General features: G+C 33.2%; 1 protein-coding gene across 5 annotated transcripts in view; it reads left to right on the top strand.

Annotated features, from left to right (window-relative positions):
- Positions 1-26,617, top strand: part of LOC126759396 (syntaxin-binding protein 5) — a 75,501-nt gene that overhangs the window by 28,814 nt on the left and 20,070 nt on the right. For 3 of the 5 annotated variants that reach the window (XM_050474167.1, XM_050474168.1, XM_050474166.1), the window contains exons 14-15: positions 675-852; positions 16,482-17,316. In XM_050474167.1, coding sequence (XP_050330124.1) covers positions 675-852; positions 16,482-17,316 — 1,013 coding nt within the window. Of the gene's footprint in view, positions 1-674; positions 853-16,481; positions 17,317-22,312; positions 22,368-26,617 lie in introns of all 5 variants that reach the window. The other 2 variants (XM_050474171.1, XM_050474169.1) reach the window with 2 other exon arrangements.

Here is a 26,617-nt window from a genome sequence, read left to right as displayed (position 1 = left end):
AAATGGTGGAGGTTTGAAAAAAAAAGTTTCGTATTTTCCCTATTTTTTTGTGGTTCGGAATTTTTTAAAAATAAAAAAATTCTTTCCAATGGGATATTCGTTAAACTAATTCAACTAATTTTTAAAACAAAATGTACAACTTTATAAAGAAATAATTTGGAACTATTTTTAATCTGTCCGTCCGTCCCTGCGTCCATATGAAAACATTTATTTATTTGTGGAGATAACCACGAGATTTGACACGGATGAAATAAATTCCTGTATGGACTCTTATGTAATTGTGATTATTTCGGTGCAGTTTTTTCTTGTTTTTTTCCTTAAAAATGTCAAAAATAAACACTTTATTTTATTTTTTTATAGTTCTCTGTGTCGCCAGAAAAAAAAGAAGACAAACATTTCATAAACCAAGCTCGTACTTTGGAAATATAAAATTTCGTTTTTCGAAGATCCAACTTTGACTTCTTTTATATCAAACTATTCAAGTAGGAGGCAAGGGTAGATTAAAAGAAGTTTAATTTCAAAGGCAATAGTATATAGAATTTAAAGAGTAACTAAAAAATAACTTTTTAACTCATGACTCAATTTATCTAAAAAATTGTTTGGTCCAATACTATATAATATAATAAGCTATAAAATAAGTACTTATTGTAATATATATATTTACTTAATTTCAGTATGGCATATGGAACTGAATATGGGCTTGTTGTTATTGACATTGTACAAAAAATTTGTTTGTTGAGTGTGGCGTGCCCTGACCTGTATGGCGCTAATGATCCTTACTCCAGAAATCCTAAAAGTCCAAAGAAAATTGAAAGTAAGGAAGAGCAAAGTCGGTCGCCTAGTTCAGATCAGGTAAGTGATATCCGTATCTCTAATTGATCATAAATTACAAAGTTATATTCTGTTTCCTAGTATAATAGTATAATTTTAAATTTTGTTTTTTTTTTCACATAACATTGCTTATTAACGCGCAGTTAACGTATTTGTAGTTTAATATTATATGTTTTTTTGTTATTATTTGTTCGCAAACGATATTTTTATGGAAGAGTGTTGTAACCCTGATACATTTTTGAATTTTAGATTGTTTAGTGAATGTGGGAACGTATAAATCATAATTTCAGTCATTCAATATTTGGTCGCATGCACACAGAGAATCGTAGAGTATTAATGTTATGAGTATAGGTAGGATATTTAATCAGCATTCACAATGGTGACGACTACTTGGCGTAATTATTCAAGTGAAATTATTTAATTTTTTTTTAATAATTTAACAAAATTCTGTACAAGTACAAAAATACATTTGCAATTTAACACAATAGGCGTAATTGATACACAGATTAAATCAATGAATATATTTTATTTGCTGGCTGGTCAGTAATTTGTGAAATCTGAGGGTATAAGCAGAAACAATCCGAACAGCTAAGATTAACTAAAATATTAAAATGTTTGAATATCGAGTTGAGTTTTTTTATTCGTGTTTGATTTGTTGTGAAACAACTTTTTTGTAGATAGCTACATCAATGAAATCGGTTTAAATTCAGAACTATAAAAAAACAAAAAATATGCTTTCCTTTGTAACGAATCTTGTTATACGAAAGAGGGAGGCAGGAAGTAGGGAGAAGGAGAAATAAAACATTTACAGTTAAATCGTCTAAACATTTGACGTTTTTTATATTATGTAGGTACCATTACATTGAAAAATTGGCAAATTTTTATTTAGTCTCATCGCGCCCTTACCAAAAGTTACAGTACTGAGGTAAAGTATGGGTGTCTTCATAATAATCACCGCAATGCTGCAATCCTGTTGCCAACTTGATACTCTGTTGCTGATGCTCAGCTGATAGTCCGCTGCAATATTGCAGCTTTTATTTCACGCAGAAAAAGAAAGATATTTATTATATCTGTTTTGCTAGTGATGAGTAGCAGAGTAACAACAATTTACCGCTAGAAGGAATGACGTTGGCAGTGTTGCTAGAAAAAGAGCAGGATGTTTTTTTCATTAAAGGTAATACTGCTGCAATAAAATCATAACGAATACGATGCCCCATATTTTTCATGTAAAGATGTATTTTATGTTTGCATATTAATAACGAAACAAAAAAATCGTTGAAACTAATGTATTGTAGCTTCTTTCGATTTAGAAGAGAAATCCAACATTTTGCTTGGGGCAAAAGTCAAGAGGGTATGTTATGTTCACAGCAAATAACACTTTTAAGGACTTAATTTTTTTAAGCCAGTAATTGTTTACAACAATTTTCTAGCATTTTGAAGTGAATAAAGTAAATATTCGGTAATGCTTCAAACGAAAGAGTAACCATGATAATAATTGGAAATTATGGTATAAATTACATTTGTTCTTCGAAGTTCTTCGTGAGCAAAGGTAAAGTATAAAGTTGTAGTTTTTACTTTACTTATTCATGAATTACAACAAAAAATGTCAAATAAGTGAGATACTTTAGAAAAAAATAATACATACATACACTGCAATCTACTTTAATGGGTAGGTGTAAAGAACAAAAAATGGCAATAATTTCTTTATTTAATTCCATTTTTGTTTTAAATGAATTAAAACTGAAGCACTCCATAAACTCTCATTTAGTATAAATATAATATAAGTAACTGGTGTCCAACATGCTTGGCTAACTCCTTTGTTAACCACCGCCACAAAATCGCTACTACAATTTTGAAATAACAAACACTTACTAAATACTTTAAGCGCTTCAAGTGACGAATGTAATTTAAGCTTAAGGTAACTTCTTCATTTGCATGTAAACATAGCGTTGTAGTTGCGAGAAATAGACTGTAGGAAAAAATCAAATATGAGTATTTTTATACTCTGCAACATGTTACAAAGTATAATTCTTTTGTACATCTAACCTAAAACTAATCTAGACAGAGTTATACAAGGTGCGTTCCAAAGTAAACAGAACTTTTTTTCAAAAAATCGCGCATAGCGAAGTCAAAAGTGAAGACAATGCCGATTTGTTTTTATGATTCCAAGGGTATTGTCCACAAAGAATTTGTTCCACCCGGCCAAAACGTTAATGCGGTATTCTACCTTGGAGTTTTGAAGCGTTTGGTGCGCCGTATTCGACGTGTTCGGCCCGAATATCGCGAAGATGAAAGTTGGCGTTTGTTGCACGATAATGCGCTGTCTCATCGATCGACGTTTGTGACCGATTATTTGAGCAAAAATCACATTTTAACCATTAACCCGGATTTACCTGATATGGCACTGTGCGACTTCTTCCTTTTCGGAAGAATGCATTTGCCCATGAATGAAAAGCGTTATGCAGACGTAGAGGCCATTCAAAAGGCTTGCACCGGCATACTGACGGCCAGGCCAACGAGCTAAAACAGTCGTTCGACATGCTTTTGGACCGTGCAAAAGTTGTATTAAAGCAGAAGGAAACTATTTTGAATAAAATGAATTGATTTTGTCGAAAAAACCATTTGTTCTTTTTTTTAAAGTCCTGTTTACTTTGGAAACCACCTTGTATATATTTAAATGATCAAGATGACGAGAGGTGTTGGAATCCGAGTGACTGTCTGTCGGTCCGTCTGTGCAAGCTGTAACTTGAGTAAAAATTAAGATATCTTGATTACTAACTTAGTACACATATGCCTTGGCATCATAGGAAGTTTGGTATTATAGTTGGGCGTAATCGGATCACTGTCACGCCCATTAATAGTGAACCTATATTTTGTCATAACTTAGTCCTGAATTAAAACTGATATTAAAACTGTAATTTGGTAAAAATAATCGCATTAACGATGGGCAATTGTGGTTGGAAAATATTTAAAAAGTGGGTGTGGCCCGCCCCTGAATAGGTTTGATGTATATATCCTAAATATTTTCATGATATCTTTGACCACTCCCCATATAACAATAACTAAACGCATCTGATAAAAAAAAAAAAAAATTACCCCCGACATGTTACGAAAAGGCTTTATAGGAGTCGGTGTAAAATTTGGATGATGGGCGTGTCACCGCCCACATTTAGGTGAAAACCCATATCTCCGGACCTACTCGACCGATTTCAACCAAATTCGGTTGTCAATAATTCCCTGATATTCCTACATTACCGTGTGAAAATAGGAGAATTGGACTACAACCAGCGTGTACACAATTTATTCCCAATTATTCTTTGACTTTCAAGTATACAAATCAAGACTCAATCAGTCTGGTTTAAAAAGCTATATAAAGTCTCAGAAACCGAATATATGGACCCCAGTTCTTATTGCGAACTTTTTACCAAAAATATCGGTCAGATATAAGTACTACTGCAATTAAAAAAAAAAATGTTCGCGGCTTTGAGCATTGCAAGTTGCAAGAGTTTGAAATGCTCGGTTACACCCGAACTAAGCCCTTCCTGTTTCTCTGTTATTTTCTTAATTCAAAAAAAAAAAAATACTTGATTTGCTTACGCATAGTTGTAATAGGAACAAATAAATCATACCTACGAAATTCAAAGTTTTGTACATCCCTCTCTTTTTTGTAACGTTTTTTTTTTCAAATAAAACCGTGAAAGAACGTAAGAATAAGACAAAACTGTGATTGACATTGTACCCATGTTGTAAACTGGTGAACTGGAATCCTTGAAAATATGTGATTCCTTCTGAAATATGTGATACCACTGGAAATTGCAAACTATACTGTATGTATGAGCACACATGCATACATAATGTGATATTATAGAATTGTTTGGTTCTGACCTTTCTAATTAAGCAGAAAAAGCTTACTAAATATTTGAATCAGAAATATTATTTTGTATGTATTCTAAAAACTTTTAAATTTGACGACAAATTTCTTATAGTTTTTGAGTTCCATATAAAGTTATTCATGTTACAGGGGCAAGCGACAAAAAAATTTCTCAAATAATAATTATGTCTCATCATCAGTTTTGGTCGGATAAAAATCCGGGTATATTGTGGCCACGTAGACACGACTATCGTGAGAACGAATAAAGTTATTCCAACTTTATAATGATATATTTATTATTATACGAAAAATGCTTATGATAAACAAGTCAAGTAATAAGTTCGTAGTATTAGTGAGAAACAATTTATGCAAAAGATTATAGGAATAGTCGCCGTTGATGGTGGTTTCTTTTTGGCGATAGTCCATGAATATTATTCTGTTTACATATCGACGATAGAATTGGATTTTTTTACGGTTTAACAGTGCCAAACACTCCTCTAAAGCTACAATTCGTTATTATTTTTCGTCGACTGCTATGTAGCTCACTCGACAGCCACCCAAACGTTGCGTCAAAATGCAATAACTGAAGAATTAATAGTCAGATTGCTTTATACACTTAGTTTGAAGGTCAGTACTAAATAAAAATCATGTGCAAAATTCGTGCTTAAAATTTCTCATTAAAAATATAAACATGTTTATTAAACTCAACTGGATCATGATCTCTCTATTGATTTCTTTGTACTTGTATTATCATTAGTTGCGTTTCAAATACGTTGGCAATCAGATGAATGTGTGCCCTTCCACAACAGTAGGAATGATCGATTAAATGGATCGAAATGGAATCCATCGAAATGAAATATTCTCGATAATAAGTATTGTTACTTGCTTTTGTGGTTGTGACAATGGTATTATTATGTGAGGTTGTTTCCATTTCTTTGGAATTACGATGTGCAAAGACGTAAAAAAAATACTTCTGAGTGCAAAAAATTGTAAGACTTTTTAATTTAAATTTCGGAATCTGTGGCAAATGTCACATAAAAATAATTATCATTTAGTATACGTTTGTCTTTCTGAAGTACAGGGTGGCTGATGAATTTTGCTACATTAAGAAACTCAAATAATTTTTTTTTTCAGTGTATGGAATTCATTTTTCTTTTATTCATGTTAAAGCTCATTCAATTTTATTTAATATAGCTTAATTAGTTTTAAAAATAATGGAATTTAAATGCCCTCCCTGCTCGTTGATGCATCTTACCAAAAACTTGTTCATTACTGCTTGGAGAGTTGAGACAGGAATAGCCGCAATTGTTTCTCGAATGGATTGCCTTAGTTCATTCAAATTTGTTGGTTTTGCTTTGTAGACTTCCTGTTTGCAATAACCCCACAAGAAAAAGTCAGGTGCAGTAAGGGAGGCGACCTGGGTGGCCAACGGAATGTGGAGTTTCTGGATATCAGCTTATTGGTAAATTTTCGTCGCAATTCTGTCATAACAGGTTGGGCTATGTGAGGAGCTGCACCATCTTGCTGAAACCACACAGAGTTGAAAGAAATTCTCATTCGGCGTAATTCTGGATAGAAAAACTCTCTCAACATGCTCAAGTAACGGTCTCCAGTAACCGTAACAGTGTGACCGTTTTCTTCGAAGAAGTAGGACCCGACAATGCAGCGTGATGAAACTGCACACAGCACTGTGACACGAAGTGGATGCAATTCCGTCTCATGGAGTATCTGTGGGTTGGAAGCACTCCATATTCGACAATTTTGTTTGTTTATGTTGCCGTTTAAATCGAAATGGGCCTCGTCAGACATAAAAAGACAGTTCAACATGTTTCCATCCTCTCCCACCATTTGAAGCATCTTCTGGCAAAATTCCAACCGAATCGGCAAGTCTGCAGCGTTCAGTTTCTTGGCCATTTGAATTTTATATGGGAATAAGTCCAAATCATTGTGCATAATTGACTGTAATGACTGTCTGCTTACACCCATTTGAGCAGATAAGCTTCTTGTCGAAACACGTGGATTGTTTTGTATGGCAGCAGCTACAGCAGCGATTGTTTCCTCCGTTCGAACTGAAGGGTTTCGATGGTACGGTCTTCTGTTGACTGTCCCATGCTCGGTAAAATTGGTCCATCTGCTCTGAGGATTGCCGCCAAACGTGCGCCTATACTCTCTTTGAACCGAAACTACGGACTCCAGTGCGTGATGGCGGCGGACAATCCAAATTTTTGTTTCAGTGTCCCAGTTATCCATTTTTGTTAAATATAAAAGTCAATCTGCAAAATAAAAAAAAAATTCATTAAATAGAAAAAAAGTTATTTAATTTTTTTTTGGTAGCAGCTTTCATCAGACACCCTGTACGATTAGTGAAATTATTCAACAAAGAAGTTCCATTAAATTTTGGGTGCCGAAACGTTCAGAATGTTGCACGATTGGTTCCAAAATCACTCAATTTTTTTCGAACATCTATGAAGCAATGCCGACTACCAGGATGGATGTCATAAAACGTACGACCCGGAAACGGACTATCAATCGGCCTCGTCAAAGCAGGTCAAAAATCAAGTTCTGTTGACAGTTTTCTATCGATTATCGAGTTGTTGTGTATTCCGAATTACTTTCGACCGTCCAAACTGTCAACAAGGAATACTATTTGAAAGTCTTGCGTCGAAAGAAAGCCGGTATTATGGGCCGACAACTCTTGGGGTTTGCACCACGATAATGCACCGTCGCATATTGCATTGATTCTTCGTGAGTTTCAACCAATATCGTGCCGCATACACCGTATTCGCCTGATTTAGCTCCTTGTGACTTATGGCTATTTAGCAAACTCAGACACACTAAACATGAATCGCCACGCGCATTGATTCCGATAATTGACTTTAACAACTGTCTCGAGAATTGGAAAAAACGTTGGCACAAGTATATTGAAGAATAAAGTAAGAATTTTAAAATTATGAACAATATTTGGATTTCTTATTCATATTAGAAATAAGAGGAAATTTAAATTGGTTTGGATCTTCAAAATTTTTGTAATTATTTTATTTTTGCTATTAACTATTTTTCGTTCATAACTAAGGAATTTATTTTGACGACATACACTTCAAAAACAAAAGTAATTGGCTTTATGGTTGTTGCACTAAGTAATGCAATTCTAAACATTTAAAATTATATTTATTTTGTAAGCTTACGTAGTGATTCAGACATTGTCTATAAAGAGTGCGACTTAAAAAATAGGCGTCACGAATTAGTCAAGTATAAAACAAAGTTAGCGATGCACGCTACGAAAATGCGGGAGCCTTAAATGTAGCTTTGTATTACCATCAGAAATATGAAATGCGATTAACAAATTATGATAAATACAATATTAAATAGATTTTGAAGAAGAAATATATTTAATAATGATCTGATAGTTTTAAAAAGTATTAAAACTGAGGCTTAACTCGAAAAATGCCGTGCTAAAAAATTTCGAATGAGATCGATCCTATAAAATCACCCCAACTAACAGAAGTTAGTGCATTTCCATTTCGTGCACTCTAACTGCTTTATAATTCCTTTGATACATACATACATATATGCCAAATCTTGACGGGGAACGTATTGATATTTTGCACTAGAGTTTAAAAAAATATTTTTTTTTTATTCACCGAGCTTTCGTCATATATCAAAGCATGGAGCTAGATTTGGAAGGTACATGCTCTACCGACTGTTTTAGACAAATGCTGTTCATTTCATTTATGCACATTGAACTATGACTACACAGAATTGAGTCCATTTTCATTTACATATTTTTGAAGTGAATTACTTATTTTATTATTACTTATTTCAAACATTAAGTGAATTTGAAAAGAATTGTGACGCTAGTCTTCGACTGTTTTAGGTAAGTAGCTTTCAAATCTTTCAAATAATATTAGTGTGCAGTTATTATATAGGTAATAAATTTCTTAAATAATTAATGATGTGCTGTGGTCAGATTTCCGTAAATAGTTTTTTCCATCACTTTATCAAAATAATCATACAAAAAGCTATTATTTAGCGATACCATAAAATGATTACGCGTAATTGCTGTAAACCCAAAAAAACGTTAACTTCGTCTGCGTCGAAGCTATAATACCCTTCACAAATAAAAAAGTTTCCAAACAAGAACTTGTCTCTTGGACAATAATCTATGCCAAATTTTGTTATATATATATATAGTTATTCGATCTGAACAATTTTTTCAGAAACTATATCGTGGTTTTGGATAGTAACGTATGCCAAATTTCGTGAAAATATCTCACCTAATAAAAAAGTTTTATCAATTTTTAGTTCTATTTCGAAGATAGACGATGAATCTAAATCTAAATTGTTAATTTATATAATAAAATGATCGAAGATAGATAACGGGTTCTGACTAGTAGATTTGGATTTATACTAAATTTTATAAAATTACCAATTTAGATATTAAAGTGATGAAAAATTAAATGATAATACATTTTCTATTGTAATTTATGGTATGCAGTGAAGGTTGGTTTTCAATGATTAATCACACAATTCTCTTTTTTCGGAAACTTGCCAATAATCCACTTTTAGATTATTAATGAATAACACCTATTGACTATTTGGAAATATACATTTATACTATCTCAGAGTGAGAGAAGAATAGTTTGTGAATTGTAGAATATCGATAGGGATGGGTCCAGTTTTCCCTCAGTATATTGCCATTTGGATCCTTGGATTTTTCTCCCATTAATTTCGATTGAGTCAGAACAGGAAATATTGGTTTTGAAACTTCGCAGTTTTGTTGACTATTAATTTGTTTAATGTTTACTAAATAAAAATCTTTGACTTCTGAGATCTTCTAGTTGCTTTCAGAAAATGTATGTAAAGTTTTATTTTGTTTTCTCGCCACAATATACTTGTATGGAACGCAACCTCATTTCCTTCTTAGGTAATACTGATATGTAGAAAAGTCAATACTGAAATGTTAATAGTCGTACACGTGACGATTGTTATTTGAGAATTAATGAATTGTTACGTGGCAAATGAAATAATTTGGAAACTCAAATATTTTTCGGAGACTTTACTGAATAGCAGACTACTTGTATAATCATTTTCTGTATCACCTCTTGATCTCATTGTCTAATTGCAACTCTTTTTATATTCATGCAACTAATTGCTACAGAGTATTACAGTTTTGTTCACCTAACGTATCACCTAAACTAAGAGAGATAGATATAGGGTTATACAGTTACGTACAATAAAATAGAATCAAAGGTTTTGCTTTAAAACAATGGTACAATTTTTTTTTGAAAATTTTCATTTATGTAGTAACTTTTCTGCATAATAACAAAAGCAATAATATGTTCTTTAAAAAAAGAGGAAAATATAGCATTATCAAGTTTTACAGTTAACTGTAATTTAAAAAGTGTAAATAGCGTGCCTTGCGCTTAGTGACAAAATAATAGAATCAATATCGAAATGGTTTCATAAACGAAAATTATTGAATTTAATTAGATCTGTGGATTAAATAATTATATCAATTAAGAATTTATTAAAAAAAATGGGTCAAACAAAACATTGTTCAGAGGAGGAAAGATTGTGCGCCTAAAATTTGCAAGGAATGGGTCATACGTACAGGCAAATTGCAAATATGTATATGGAATATGTCTCAAACATTTGTGTTTGATGCCTTAAAATTTCCGAAAAAAGGTTGAAAAAATAGGCCGACCACAAAAAAATGATTGCGGAAGTCGTCCCGAAACGTGCCAATGCTGAGAAAACGGCATAGATGCAATCGGATTCAGTATGGAAAACGACACGTTAATCAGGGCGGAGATGAAAATTAAAAAAAAATGGTTCGACATTTTATGGTCTGAATGCAAAATTAATATGATAGACAATGATAGGTTGGGGTGAGTCCGACATCCAAAAAACCAAGAAATGTGCGTCCGCGGCAATATAAAAGTTTAGATTTGTTTCTTATATTGAGGTGCGGGACCTATTTTTTTGGATACAAGAAAACATAGACCGCCATATATACATTAAGGATTTAGATAAGGTCATACTCCCATATGCTGAAAGGAAGTCGCTTTGCATTTCGGCATTTCCAACAAAAGAGCGACCTGAAACATACTTCGGGTCTTGCAAAAAATGGTTTTAGATCTTGGTGTTAGCGTAATGGCTTGGCCAGAGTAATCACCAGATCTGAATCCCATCAAAAACTTACGGTAAATTGTTAAGGAAAATATTGCACCCGTTAAACCGAAAAATAAAGCAGAATTCTGAGAGAAGGTACAAAGGTCTGGTGTTCTGTTCCACAGAACGCTTTCTGTAACCTAATTAATTGTATTAGACGATAAAGAATACACTATAATGTACTAACCATTTTTTCTATTAGTTTCCTTAAAATAATAATTTTTTTTAATGTAAAAAATTTTGAATATATTTTTTTGTCCTTAGAATTGTTTAAATATACTTTTTACCTTTGTTTTTGCAATATTTGTGAATTGTTTTTTTTTTTCAAATATTTTTACTGCAACCAATAGCACAAAAGCAATATGAAATACATAATAAAAATATAACTTAGTTGAATTTAAATCAAATTGATATTTTTTTTAGAACGGAAAATTAGTATCATAGGTGATTCTATTTTATTGTCCGTAACTGTATATACATATATATAAATGATGTTCATATGATCATAAGTTAAAGTCCGGTTGACTGTCTGTCCGTCCGTGCAAGCTGTAACTTGAGTAAAAATTGAGATATCTCGATGAAACTTGGAACGTAAGTTCCTTAGGACAAAAAAATTACGAGTTCGTAGATAGGCGTAATCGGATTAAGATATAAAACGTAAGTTTAATGTAAATATCACCTAAACCACTTAAGCTACTATAACCAAATTTGGTGAGTACAAATTTTATAAAAACTTTTAGCGACAGTAACATAACACCCCCACCCACTCCCTATATAATGGTACTGTTAACAAGTAAGGAAGCGCTAAGTTCGGGTGTCACCGAACATTTTATACTCTCGCATGATAAAGTGATAATCGAGATTTCATTATCCGTCATTTACATATTTTTCAAATACCGTATTTGTGTAAAGTTTTATTCCGCTATCATCATTGGTTCCTAATGTATATATTATACAGAGAAGGCATCAGATGGAATTCAAAATAGCGTTATATTGGGAGAAGGTTAGGTTGTAAACCGATTTCAGCCATATTTCGTACATGTCATCAGGGTATTAAGAAAATATTATATACCGAATTTCATTGAAATCGGTAGAGTAGTTCCTGAGATATAGTTTTTGGTCCATAAGTGGGCTACGCCACGCTTATTTTCAATTTTTAAAAAAGCCTGGGTGCAGCTTCCTTCAACCATTTCTTCCGTAAATTTTAGTGTTTCTGACGTCTTTTTTTAATCGGTTAACGCACTTTTAGTGATTTTCAACATAACCTTTGTATGGGAGGTGGGCGTGGTTATTATCCGATTTCTTCCATTTTTGAACTGTATATGGAAATGCCTGAAGGAAACGACTCTATAGAGTTTGGTTGACATAGCTATAGTAGTTTCCGAGATATGTACAAAAAACTTAGTAGGGGGCGGGGTCACGCCCACTTTTCCAAAAAAATTACGTCCAAAAATGCCCCTCCCTAATGCGATCCTTTGTGCCAAATTTCACTTTAATATCTTTATTTATGGCTTAGTTATGACACTTTATAGGTTTTCGGTTTCGCCATTTTGTGGGCGTGGCAGTGGGCCGATTTTGCCCATCTTCGAACTTAACCTTCTTATGGAGCCAAGAAATACGTGTACCAAGTTTCATCATGATATCTCAATTTTTACTCAAATTACAGCTTGCACGGACGGACGGACGGACAGATATCCGGATTTCAACTCTACTCGTCACCCAGATCACTTTGGTATATATAACCCTATATCTGACTCTTTTAGTTTTAGAACTTACAAACAACCGTTATGTGAGCAAAACTATAATACTCTCCTTAGCAACTTTGTTGCGAGAGTATAAAAACTACTAAAAGTGTGATAAATCAATTACTAAATACGCCAGAGACATTAAATTTTACCACCAAGATATGAGAGACCTTTATGAGAGCCAGGCTGAAAATTGGATGATTGGCGTGGGACCGCCCACTTTGTGGTAAAATCCCATATCTCGTGACCCGACTATATCAAGAAGTAATTAATATAAATTGTGACTAAAAACTGTTTAAATCCACTAAAAACTGTTCACGCCCCTAGATACCGAATATTTGGACCCCGGAAGCTATAGTTAACTTTTGAAGGAAAATGTCGGTCAATGTGTGATATATGTATATATGTAACTGAAATTAAGGGATAATCCTCTTATAATGGTATGTCTGTATATTAAAAATGGGTTGAATCGAACCAATACTTCTCTTAGCCGCCATATACTTAATATTCAAGCTTCCGGGTGACATTGTACCGCTTATATCGGTCAATATGTGAGTTATCAAAAAAAAAAACTAAGAAAACGTGTTTCACTCATAATAGTGTATCTTTGTGCCTAAAAGATACAGTTGAGCAAAAACTTGACCTAGCCCCTATACAAGGTGCGTTCCAAAGTAAACAGGACTTTTTGAATCTAGCGCCCTCTGGTGGCGCCATCTATATCTAGACTAGTGCGTTAGAATCTGTTGATCTGATTGAATCTGATTGTACAGTGAGAATTGCATGACATTTCATAGATTGGAAATGAAGTTATTGCGTTTTAAGTATCAGTATGTTTGTGTTATCGGTGCGAAAATGAGCTTCGAACAAAGAGCCAACATTAAATTTTGTTTTAAAATTGGTAAAACTTTTACCGAAACCTTTCTATTAATGAAATAAGTTTATGGCGATGATTGCCTATCCCGTAGCAGAGTGCACGAGTGGTTTCAACGTTTTCAAAGTGGTCGTGAGGACATAAATGACGATCAACATGTGGGCCAATCAAAATTCGTGATCACCGGAAATTCCATCGAAACTGTGCGTGTATTCATCAAAAATCAGCCGAAATCATCATTGAAATTCATGGAAATGGAATTGAACATCTCCAAAACATTAATTTATCGCATTTTGACCGAACATTTGTGCTTACGAAAGGTGTGTGCACGGTTTATTTCGCACAAATTGACTGACGACCAAAAATTGCTCAGAATCCAACATTCGAAGGACATCATTGTGACCGATTATTTGGCCAAAAATCAAATTTTAACCATTAACCACTCCCCATATTCACTTGATATAGCACCGTGCGACTTCTTCCTTTTCGGAAAAATGCATTTGCCCATGAAAGGATAGCGTTATGCAGAGGCCATTCAAAAGGCTTGCATCGGCATACCGGTCAACGAGCTAAAACACTCGTTCGGCATGCTTTTGGACCGTGCAAAAAGCTGTATTGAAGCAGAAGGTGACTATTTTGGATAAAATAAATTGATTTTGCCCAAAAACCATTTGTTCTGTTTTTTGTTTTTTAAAGTTCTGTTTACTTTGGAACGCACCTTGTATAACTAATATTAGGATTTTCGGACTTCCGGCTGACTTTGACTCTATGATTGGTTTTACACCTTAAAGTATTTCCCTGGGTTTGTAAGTTGCAAGAGTATAAAATGTTCGGTTGCTCCTGAACTTAGCCCTTCCTTATTTGTTAAAAATTGGGTTCCGTGGAAAAGTGCGACTAATACTTTTCAATATTTTTCAGTGGTTAAGTGATCTTTTGCAGTAGGAAACGTTGCCATATTCAAAACATCCGTTATTTAAAATCTGGCAGATTACTTACATATAATTGAAATTATTATACAGTTTAGACCTTTTGGTAAGATTAGACCATGCACCATTAAAAATATTCAACTAATTGATATCTTTCCAAATTTGTTTCATTTGTTAAAAAAAAAACTTTTATTGAATGCATGCTATAACCAGCGCATGGAACGAAAGTATGTTGCAAAGATGTAATGCACGTTATTTCCTTGTAATCTACCATTTACAAAGAACTTCGTTCAAACATTTTCCATAGTTTTTAATTTATAAACATTGCTTTTAATATCAACAATTAAACGTTCGTTGTTCATCGGATTTCCTTTAAGAAACTTGGTGTGCATTGTTCAAATCTGAATAACTTATGCGTTTCGGTTTTCTTTGTCAAAGACACGTTTCGTGTTTCTTGAATTTTGTTGTTGCATATCGCAATTAGGACTCAAATTGTTTATGGACTTGGGAAAGTTTTGTTTACAATTGGACCTTTGGTATCATTTATGACGTAGAGTATCACAATATTTTCTATCAGTCTTGAATTGTACCATCTTTTGAATTTCCTAAATCTTTTCTCGGTTTTTTAAGACACATGAAAAAAGGTTAGAAATAATGTTTTGTGAAGTAAGCTGTGGTCACAAAGTTTTCTCTAGTGCTCATTCATAACAATTCAATTATTTTACATTACAACACTCCCTCAAGTCAGATATTCTTTTACCCACCCAGACTCAATTGACTTATTGCTCATTTACTATTATTTTTGGAGCTCCGCAATATTACAGGTTCAATAATAATACTATCTTAAACAAATAAAGAGATTTTATAGGAATTTTGGATCTTAGTAGGCTCCGCTCAGATCATTATAATTAACACAGCATAAGTCTAATAGCAGAAACAGTGGAGAACGTAGAATCGTGGCTCGTGTCAGCTGCCACGACCTATCTTATGGGCGCGCAATGTAACTGCACAGTGAAAAACGCTATTCCCTTCTCTCTTTGACGTGGGATGACGTGAGAATTTGGATTTTTGCCGTGGAAACTTGTAGGCTGATTGCTCTCTCACAACGCAGGGTTGCCAATATCGATACACTGTAGTAATTATCAACTTTTATAATTCAATCTGTTCAATATGTTTCAATATGTTTGAAATTTTCATAAAATAACTCAAAATCAGAGTCGAATGCTATTATTTATAAATATGTAAACTATTTTTAATAGTTTGTTTTCAGTTTTGATATTTTATATTGTAAAAATTTTAATTGAAAACAAAGATGTTCTCAAAACTATATACTTATGCGTATTGGGCAATGGCAACATTGTTCAAATGTAAACAAACAAAGATGGCTGATTTCTGCGTTTTTACCACGTTTTTCACTATGCACACATTTTGCTCGATAAGGAAGGAAAAGGAAGGAAGGGAGTAGCGTTTTTGAATGTTTCTGCTATAATACTAAAATATTTTGTTTACGTAGCGAAACGCATGTATTATATTTTGAACACTTTCTTGAATGAAGTCTTAGTAGACTTAGAGGTAAATTACAATGCCAATAATGCTTTAATGATCCTAAAACACGATTACATAATACATACCCGGATGAAAGTTTATGCCAAAGCCGACCTAAAATAAGCATTAACTGAAACTATTAAGGTCTAAAGAAATACATTTTTTTTGTTTAGTTTTTTCTATGAATTCCTAAAAGAGCTATATAATTATATGTGTTGTAATTTTGTATATAGTTTTTTTACTGAATGTCCTTGCGTAAACCTTTGCTAATAATGTAATAATAATTGTAGTTATTTTTTTCGGGGTTTAATGTTGCCAAACATCTCTGCATTTTTACAATAAAAAACGAACCTTAAGTCTCATCTCCCTAATGCTTATGTTTTAAATATGTCCAACTTGTACCGCACTAAACTACATGAAAAGGACACACAACTTTTCACAAACGCTATATGTTCGTTGTTGAATCCAAAGTATGCAAAATTATCCTCATTTTTTGCTTAAATTATTATAAATTACTATAGCTGAACGACACCACTAGCCCTGACAGCCCATCCATTGAATTTATTCCCGAAACAAATGAGCCTTTTTCATCTTACCAAAATCAGTCAAATTCATCGCGACCTACATCTCCGGAAAATGAAGTTACATCAACGAATGTTGTGACAAAGAGTCCACTTCGCGAGGAAACCGCCGTAGCGCCAAAAGAACTGCAGGACAGAAGAAAGTCAATGTCATGGAAAACTTTTAACCTTAAACGTCAATTATCTAAAGTCAATATGAAAATTGGAATCAATGTGAATACAGAAATCGATTCTATGAAAAACAATTCGGTGTTTTACATGCAAAAAGAATCATCGCCAATTGAAAGTAGTGGTGAAAGTGTATCACCAAAAGACAAAAACATTAGAAGTGAGAGTAAAGATAATACCTATGATTTCAGCAGGGAACCTGATTCCGAACAACGTGATTGTGAAGGCCAACAAATAAGTACTTTTGCTACAAAAGGTAGCATCAATGCAAATTCACATTCAAACGATGATATGACAGATGACGGTGATATTTTTGACATTACAAATGAATTTCAAACAAGCATGAAAAAAGTGGAGTTCGAAAAAGAGACAACTGAGGGTTCACAAACTTCACGACCTAGTGATTTGCCTCTTTCTGCTGCAAGTGATACCAATCAGGGAGATAATGTGTGTGCCAAAACAGCGCGCCAAAATTTTAAAGAAAAGCAAAGAGATCAGCGTCTACTATCTGTTCCGAATATTAAATATCAAACCAGAGATATTCGAGCAAGGACAAGTAAAATTGACTCCTCGCCGTCTCTAAGCGGAAATGTTTCAAAAAAGATATGTAAGTACTTTGCTACCTAAGAAAACCAAACAACACAATTGTACACTTTCACATCTTGAAAATATAAGATTTGTATATGTATATGTAAATAGTAATAAGCTTAGTTAACCAACGTTACCAAAAATCAAGTAAAATAAATATTTGAATCGTGGCATATTTTGAAATAAAAATCCCAGTACTTAAGTTCGTTCTTGACGACGCTTGCCGCTTATCACAAGATAGGAATGAATTGCAATTTTTATTTCTGCTCCAACATTGAAAAAATGATTATGGTGGTTGAAACATTTTATTGTTTTTCAACGTAGTTTCTACGGCAATCAATATACCAATGAAAAAATTCGAAATGGTCGATTAATTTCTCGTTTTGGTCGGAATAAGAATCATTTTGGCAGAGTTAGAACTATTTTGCTGAAGAATCACTCATTTCATCTTATTTCACTCATACTTGTCAGGTTTAAGGTTGCAATAATTTATACGTATAAAAATAGGCGATCATTAATAAATAGCCCCTGAGCCTGATCTTGGGGTCTATTCTTAAGTATGAGGGGATGCAAATATCTCAAAACGTCGGAGAACATTTACAGCAATACATGTAATTTGAAATCAAAGGGGGTTCTAAACGTGCAAAAATATAAAGTTTAAAGTTTGCAATCTACATATATATTCTTATCTTAATTCCAAATTTCTTGGCCTTAATAGCGCATGTCATGTTGTCGGTGGACTGAACTTACGTAAGCTATTTAGGAAGGATTTGCTAGCTTGAATTTAGTTTAGTGAATAATATATTGAAAATAAATTATGTACTTAAGGGTTGAGTAGGGTTAAATCGTATAAAACTATTTGTATGATTTTTTGATGAAACGCTTGAAATCTATTTTTAAAAACCAATGGTACATTATACTATGATATTTAAAGAATATTCTGTTGAATTTTGAAAAATAAGCTAATGGTAGCAATTGTTCTGGAGCGTCTCGGAAAAATGTCGAATTGCGGTGTCTCTCATAACTTGGTGCTGGTTTATTACCATAATATGGAAAGAAATAGCGTTTAAAATTTCAAAAGGATCGGTGCAGTTGTTTGAAAGGGCCGCCCTTTTCCTATCGAAGCACAGAAAGAGAATTCTACTGACTAAGGGTTATGATCCTGAGCGTGTTTGCTGGCCGGAGGGCCTCGAACGAACAACGCCACCTTTGGGATACACTTAAAATACCGAAATTCAAAATGCCAACACATCAAAATACCGACAAAATTTAAATATGCAGCTAAATCAAAATACCGACAAATCAAAACAGCGACAAATCAGAACACCGACAAATCAAAACACCGACAAACCAAAATGCCGAAATGTGAAAAATATTTTATCTTGTCCGCCCTTATTTCTATCGAACCACAGAAAAAGAATTCTACTGACTAAGGGTTATGATTCTGAGCATGTTTGTGGCCGGAGACCGAAGGCCGCAGGGCCTCGAACGAACAACGCCACCTTTCCTTGATTTGTCGGTATTGCGATTTGTCGGGTATTTTGATTTGTCGGTGTTTTGATTTGTCGTTGTTTTGATTTGTCGGTGTTTTGATTTGTCGTTGTTTTGATTTGTCCGGATTCTAAATTTCGAGATTTTGATTGTCGGCATTACGTTATACACCTGCCACCTTTTCTTGATTTGTCGGTGTTTTGATTTTCGGTAATCTAAATTTGATGGGAATCTAAATTTCGAGATTTTGATTGTGTTATTTTTAAGAATGTATTTGTTTAAATATTATGTTATACCAGAAAAACTGAAATTTAAACGTGTAAACTTTTGACACCTAGATAAGAAATTGTTTGTACTTCGTAGGTTGCCTTTCTATTTCGGGATTTGAGAACAAAAACAAATTTTAATCATCGTAAATATGTAACTTTATTGTTTTTCAAAACATTTTTGATTAATATCATAATTTGCTATTGCATGCGTTTGAAGCAATTCGCAAAGCATCAACTGCAACTTTAAGCGTCGAAAAACGTTAACCTATTATTTTAACTTATACGTCTGAAAATGAAAAGAACTCATTCGGTCCCAATCCAGGACTATACGTTGGATGATTCATCAAATTGATGTTTTGAGTACTCAAAAATGCAGTTGTTTCAGTCAATATGTGACAATTGGCATTGTCGTGGTGAAGAGTGATTCGTCTTCTGGCAAACAGATGGTTGTGTATCACTAAGAATTTATTGTTCTGCGTTGTTCCAAAAAAAAACAGGCAACCATTTGCTTAGAAGTGCTTGGTGCGTGAACAACTTTTGTTGGATTCGGCGCATCATGAAACATCCATGGTCTCACGATTTCATAGGCGTAGTATTTCGAAACATAACTATCGTACTTTTATTTCTGACATATAAAAGGAGGGTTTCATTTATATATTCTCAAATGTGTTCTCTTTCATTAATTGAAAAAAAAAACCTAGACTGAAGTATAAGAAATTAATGAATAAATAGAAATAGAATATCTAAAGTAAAATCCTACTAGTTCTGATGATGACATTCATTGGTTGCAATACTGCCACATTTATTACTCATCTCACACGTTGTCAAATTCTATTATTTGAATTATTTTTCTGCCCGGGCTTATGCTAAGGTTTTATTTTCTTGATAATTTTGAAGCTATGAAACACATCATTTTAATCTTATATATAAAAAGAAAACGCTTTTTCGTTATGTACGTCAGCACCACAGCGAGGAAGTCGTGAAAGTTGGCATAGTTATTCGTTTATTCCTTCAGAAGGTCTTAACGGAGCCCTTTTTTGCAAAATCATCGTCGAATTTGCAATTACGTTCGATGAAATAAGTCTCAATTCAACAAATTAATACACAATTTCTGTTTGTAAAGTAAATTTCAAAACTGAAAACATTTATTTCCGCAAAAATTATTGTTTGTCGAAAAGTTTAAAAATTTAGCAAAAAGAAATGCATCAAAAGCGTTAATTAGAAAAAATGTGGATTAACACTACCAACACGAAGATGATCATCGGGGTATAGTATACGCGCACATACTTTATATTTAGAAATTTAGTATTGTAAATAATTTTTGATTTTGACTATCCATTTTTTACATGCTTTTTATTGATATTCTAAGAATACAAAACATTAATAATATAAGAAACAAAATTAAATTTAAAAAAACTGCAGGCGAAGTAGAGACTGATGAAACAATGGCTTGTCCTGGTGTGCAGGATATAAATCCTTTCCGTGACCTAAAATGAAAATTTATGCGAAATCCGTGAAGAGTAAAAGTGTAGTTATCGCACTACGAAACGTTTTTGAAAAAAAAAAAAATTTTACAAAATGGTGGAGGTTTGAAAAAAAATTTCGTATTTTACCTGTTTTTTTGTGGTTCGGAATTAAAAAAAAAAAATCCTTTGAAAGCTCTTCGTAGTGCGATACTATAATGTATAAGAAAGCTTTGTGTAAAATTTCATGTGAATCGGTTGAGTAGAACTTGAGATATCATGCACACCGTTTCTAGAAAAGTAGTTATGAGAAAAACGAGTTAAAAGTTTGAGAACTAGTTGCGCACAGTCGGAGTCGTAGTCGGAGTCACAAAATGAGCTGTAACTCGGAAAATAATTTGAATTTCGAAAAATCCTCTTAGGGACATTTTCTTGAAGGGTTATACTATAAAAATATGCAAAAAAAAAAAATCGATTTTTTCGAATTTCTAAACCAGAATACCCCCTTAATAAAAAAAATTATCTCTAATGAAGTTCTTTATCTTAATGTTGACCTCACAGTTTGTATGGCAGCTACTTATGTATATGTTATAGTAGTTCGATCTGAACAATTTGTTCGCAAATTGAACTGCTTCTTTTTAACAATAATTCGTGTCAAATTTCGTGAAGATAAAAAAGTTTTCCATACAATAACTTAATTGTGATCATACAATTTGTATGACTGCTGTATGCTATAGTAGTTCGATATCGGCGATTCCGGCAAATTGGCAGCTTCTTGTGGAGAAAAAAGTGTTTCTAAAATTTTCGATCGATATTTCAAAACTAAAGGATCGCGTAAAAACAGATGGACACAATTTAATCGACACAGCTCGTCAAGCTGATCATTTACGTATATGCAATGGGTGTTTGCTTTGTAGAAAACTTAATATACCTTTTTCGGGGTATAAAAATGAAAGATACTTGAATATCTTTAATTGAGTCCCAATTAATAAAAGCTTGTTTAAAGTTTTTTGGTAAAAAATTATTTCATTTGAGAAGATTTAATTTGTACAACATTTATTGTGTAAAATATTACTAAATACGAATATAATAAAACTTATAAAATCAAATGCAAATAAAATCAATATTGCAATGGGGGCAACACTCAGTATTAAAAGGCATTTAAATTGGACTGTGAGAAAACTGTTATCTTTCTTGTAGGCTGTAGTTTATCCACCATTTTGTTCTTTTTATCAATTATGGCATGCTTCCGGTCTAACTTATATATTCTTTCAAAAAATATCGCGCGCATATTAAAAAAAAAATATTTTAACAACTTTTTATTTGCTCACAACCTTTCTTCCAACTTCCTTAACACAAAATTCTCCTTCCTACGAAAATATGAAGAAAACATGGCCAAAATTATAGTGCTTCAAATACTTTTTTTACAATTTATTTTACTTCCCAGAGAGCGACACAATCAATGCCAAAGCATTCGATTACTCGTAAAAATGCCTTCCCTCAATTTTGGTATCATGTTATGAAAATTGGATTTCTATCTGGTCTTTGCAGTTTTATTTTGTACCTATGTTGGCAAAAAATGTAAAATTATTTAAGTCGAATGCTTTTACAACAATTGCTTAATTAGTAAAAGACACTCATAATACATTCAATATTGTGATTAAATGTAATTTAGACAGTAGTGTTATTCGCACTTACCTTCACACCAGCAAACATCTGCATACAATTCTATCGCTAAGTAGAGAAACTTTTTCTAATCTGAAACTCTTCTGCTTTCTCTTTCTGGAACTAGGATTCTGATGCAGATCAGTACAACTGTCTTTATGTCATTGTGTGGAGGCTGTTTGGTAATTCATTTATTTCTTTCTAATTTTAGAAGCTTAGTGCTAATTGAATGGTCTGTAAACAAAAAACCTTATGCACTATGCAAACAATTATTGTATACGAATTTGTTAACGTAGTAGTTGCCAATTCACTTAAATACTCGTATTAATGCAAACACCTTTTAGCGGGTGTATTATTGGATAAGCCTTCCACATATCCCGCTTTAAACCTATACCTACTAATCCGTCTTTTGTTTTGTCATATTCCTTAATGGATATGTGTGTATGTTTTTAAGTATGTATGTATATAAATGTTACGTTGCACTCTCCTTTAAATGCAGCAATAGAAATGACAACCCAGTTAGAATTTCATATTTGTGTTGGAATCAACACAGAAAATAGATAAAACAAGATAATTTTAAAAATCAAAATAGTTTGTTTCAATATGGCTTGATAAATAATATAATAGTTATAAATATACATGGACGCTTTCGTTGTATAACGTTTTCGGAAAGAACTATTTTTAATAACACCTAATTTTATTTACTTTTATAACATTAAAATATACAAATTATATTATTTTTAATTAACATATCAATAGTTTAGGAATATGCTTTTATCATTTTACGCAATTCTATTCAACTGTAAACTACAATAACACCAAATTGGATTTAATTTTTATAAGATTAAGAATTTTAATAAGAGCTTAATTTTTATTTTTAATCTTATAATATTTCCATACGGAATATTTCGATGAAAAAAAAAAGTTGAGCTCTTAACTAGCTAAAAAATACTAAATTTCTTCAAATTATTAGTATCAGTAAGGATAATTTATTTTATTTATATATTTGAGCTTCGGCTCCTCACATAATTTTGCTTTTTTAATAATATTGTTAAATGAGCTACATATGTCTACTACTGTGGACAAAAAATAGTAAGACTTTTTAATTTAAATTTCGCGTGAAAACGCATTAGTCGAAATATTTTCTTTTTCTAAGTTGGAATGACTGTCAGTGACATCTGTGCCAAATGCCACATAAAAGTAATCATTATGTTTAGTATACGCTTGTCTTTCGGAAGTACATAAATTTTTCAACATTAAATTTTGGAATCAAATTTCTGGTGCCTAAGCGTTCAGAATGTTGGAAAAGGCTTTCGGGGATAATTATTTGTCGCGAGCAAGTGTTTTTGATTGGTACAAATTATTCAAAGAGAGTCGAGAACGCGTTCAAAACCGCTACAAACATTAGCTGATGATCAACACGTCAATAAAATAAGGAATTTTGTGCTTGAGAGTCGGTGGTTGACAGTCAGAGATCTTAATGGCATCGTTGGAATATCGGAAGGATCACTGAAAACCATTTTGAAAGATCATTTGAACCCAGAAAAGTGAAAGCACCATTGGTTCCAAAATCACTCAAGTTTTTGTCACGTTAACGTCTTTGAAATAATACTCTCCGACTACCAGGATGTCATGAAGCGTATTATTTGCTGGCGATGAGTCTTGAATCTATGCATGCGATCTGGAATCAGACCATCAAACGGCCGAATATCGTGGCAAAGGTGAGCCGAATTCGAAAAAACCACGTCAAAGCAGATCAAAAATCAAGGTTATTTTGACAGTTTTCTTCGATTATTGAGGTGTGGTGCACTCCGAATTCCTTCCGACATATTTGAGAGTTTTGCGGCGTTTGCTATTTGTAAAAAGAGGACGGGATTATGGGCCGACATGTCTTGGTTTTCCTCCTCGATAATGCACCGTCGCATACTGCGCTGATTCTTCGTAAGTTTTCCGCCTAATTTTCAAGCAATATCGTGCCACAACCACCGTATTCGCCTGATTTAGCTTTTTTTTGGCTATTCAGCAAACTCAAACGACCGCTCCAGGGAAACCTCAATTGAAGATATTAAACGTGAATCGTTTCTCGTATTGAAGGCTACTCCGGAAATTGACTTTAACAAGTGTATTGGCGCCAAAGGGAATCACTTTGAGAGGGACGACATATATTTTGAAGAATATAACATTGTATGTGTGAACTAGTGTAGCATATTGCTACATTGCTGGCAACGCATGGGTGGCCTATCTTCCTGATAATAAACGCTGCTAAGCTACCCAAAGCGTTTTAATAGAATATATACACTGATAGGTTAGTGAAAGAGCAATAAAACGGTTTCGGATCCATGGAATTTGGAAATAGAAATACATGAAAAAGCATTCGCATACTCTACATTCCGCCGGTTGTATTTTGCCAAGTTTCTGAAAGTGCGATTGTAAAGAGAGAGAGTCCTTTGATAACCCCTACAACGTTACTTAGACCCCCCTTACCTAAGAGTAGAAGCTTTCTGTTCGCAATCAAAACTATCCCAAAGTAATTTTCTATTTCTATAAAATTAAACGATATTAAACAGCTGTCAGATATCACAGGTACTTAACTTTGCTTTATTTTCCTTTTTATCAAATGTGAAATCACGAGAATTTTTATTTACATTCAACATCATTTGTAGGTAGGTAGAGTGGTTTTCTGACGACGAGCCTAGGCCTTTTGTGGATCTATTGTTAAACCACAGGGACTAAAATACCCTCACTCGCAGTTACCCTCTCTGAAAAACCCAGTGCTTCTGATGATGTTATATACAAGATTTTATTTATGCAACCTCGGATACATCGTCAATAAACCCTAGACCGGTAGTTGCGATTCTTTTCTTATACAAAGCCTTGCATTCATAAAGAAGATAGAGATTCTTCTATCTGCTGACAGCATCGACAATTATCATTGTATGGTGTTCCCAGTACAGGGATGATCGGCATGGACTTTATGACTGCTTGTTGAGCAAGTAAGGGATTGACTCCACCGAGACTCAGCTCTTTTTTACAACATGTTTGTCGTTTAAATATCCACAAGGACATATGAATTCCTTCTTTTTCGGGTTCTAGTTGTGGGATGGTGCCTGCTCTGGCTAGTCTATCTATTTCATCAGGGATATCACTATGTCTGAGACCCATCGAATGTTTATTGTGAAATAAGATGTTAGATTCACCAAAAGATTTTGGCATTATATCACTATCTTTGATGAAACTCTAAAGGGGTTTAGTGATTTCAAAGCCGCTTAGCTATCTGTATATATATATATTTCTTAAGACTTTCTTTAATTGCTGTGATTTCAGTTTGGGAGACGCTGGCCTTGTCTGGTAATTGGAAGCAGATTTTGTTATTTAATTTTGCTGAAAAGAAACCACTTCCTACGTGAATATCTGGACCTATTTCTTTAAACTCTTTTCTGAAAGGCAATATTGCGGACCGAATATAAGTTTAATACTACAGGATTTCGAAATTCGTGATATTGGAAAAGGGAACTCACTTAGTATCTTAAACTACAGACGACTAATAGCAAGGATTCCTTCAGTAACTCAGCTTATCATGACATAGGTGAAACATTGCCATTAAAACTGTTTTAACGGCAGGATAAATTGACTAGTTTAGAGAAACCAGACGTAAATATACATATTCCATTACTTCTGTAGAATTTTATTGATATTTTTAAATTAAATTTTAAATTCCGATTTATTGTAAAGGGTAGTATTTTCGCTAGGTTTATTGAAGAAAAAGTTACGCCATTGTCACCTTGGGAAGTAGTTGAAACAATTCAGATACAAGAAAATAAAATATGTGTAAAAATTCAATAAAACTATTTCAGTTGGTAAAAGTTTTAATTAGTACTAAAACTCGGTAAATGGCAACTACTCTTTTACTTCCGTTCTACAGGACCAACCAATTAAAGCACAGTTCGAAAATAAGTAAATGGAATGCAAGCTATTTTTGGCATTTAGGTTGCGGAAACTCTTTGCTATTTACAATTTCGATTCTGTACAATTGATTTTTTCAAAACAAACGATTCTTCAATGATTGAACGAATGACACACAGAACCGCTTAGCACTTCCTACGAAGAACAAATCATCGAATCATTGGGCTCTCTTGTCTTTTCTTGTTTTTAGTCGTTTTTGTGTTTAATAAACGAGAGCATAGAGAGATCGTTGGATGATAAAATAGTCAAATAAAAACATAATTAGTTCAGTTTTTTCCTTAAACAATAAAATTTAATGAATTCAATGTTTGCCACAGTTGTTGTCTGGCGACTTTCATGGTATCTCTTTTAAAGTATTGAAACATGTCATATACAAGTGGGAACGTGGTTAAATCAAAACTGTTTGCAGAGTGGTTTTCTGGGCTATGTGTTAATCATACTGTTGATCACTGATAACAATACTATCGCT

This window comes from Bactrocera neohumeralis, chromosome 5 (genome assembly GCF_024586455.1).
Source record: "Bactrocera neohumeralis isolate Rockhampton chromosome 5, APGP_CSIRO_Bneo_wtdbg2-racon-allhic-juicebox.fasta_v2, whole genome shotgun sequence".
NCBI lineage: Eukaryota > Metazoa > Arthropoda > Insecta > Diptera > Tephritidae > Bactrocera > Bactrocera neohumeralis.
Note: the sequence above shows the minus strand (reverse complement) of the source record. Positions and strands in the feature narration are given on the sequence as shown.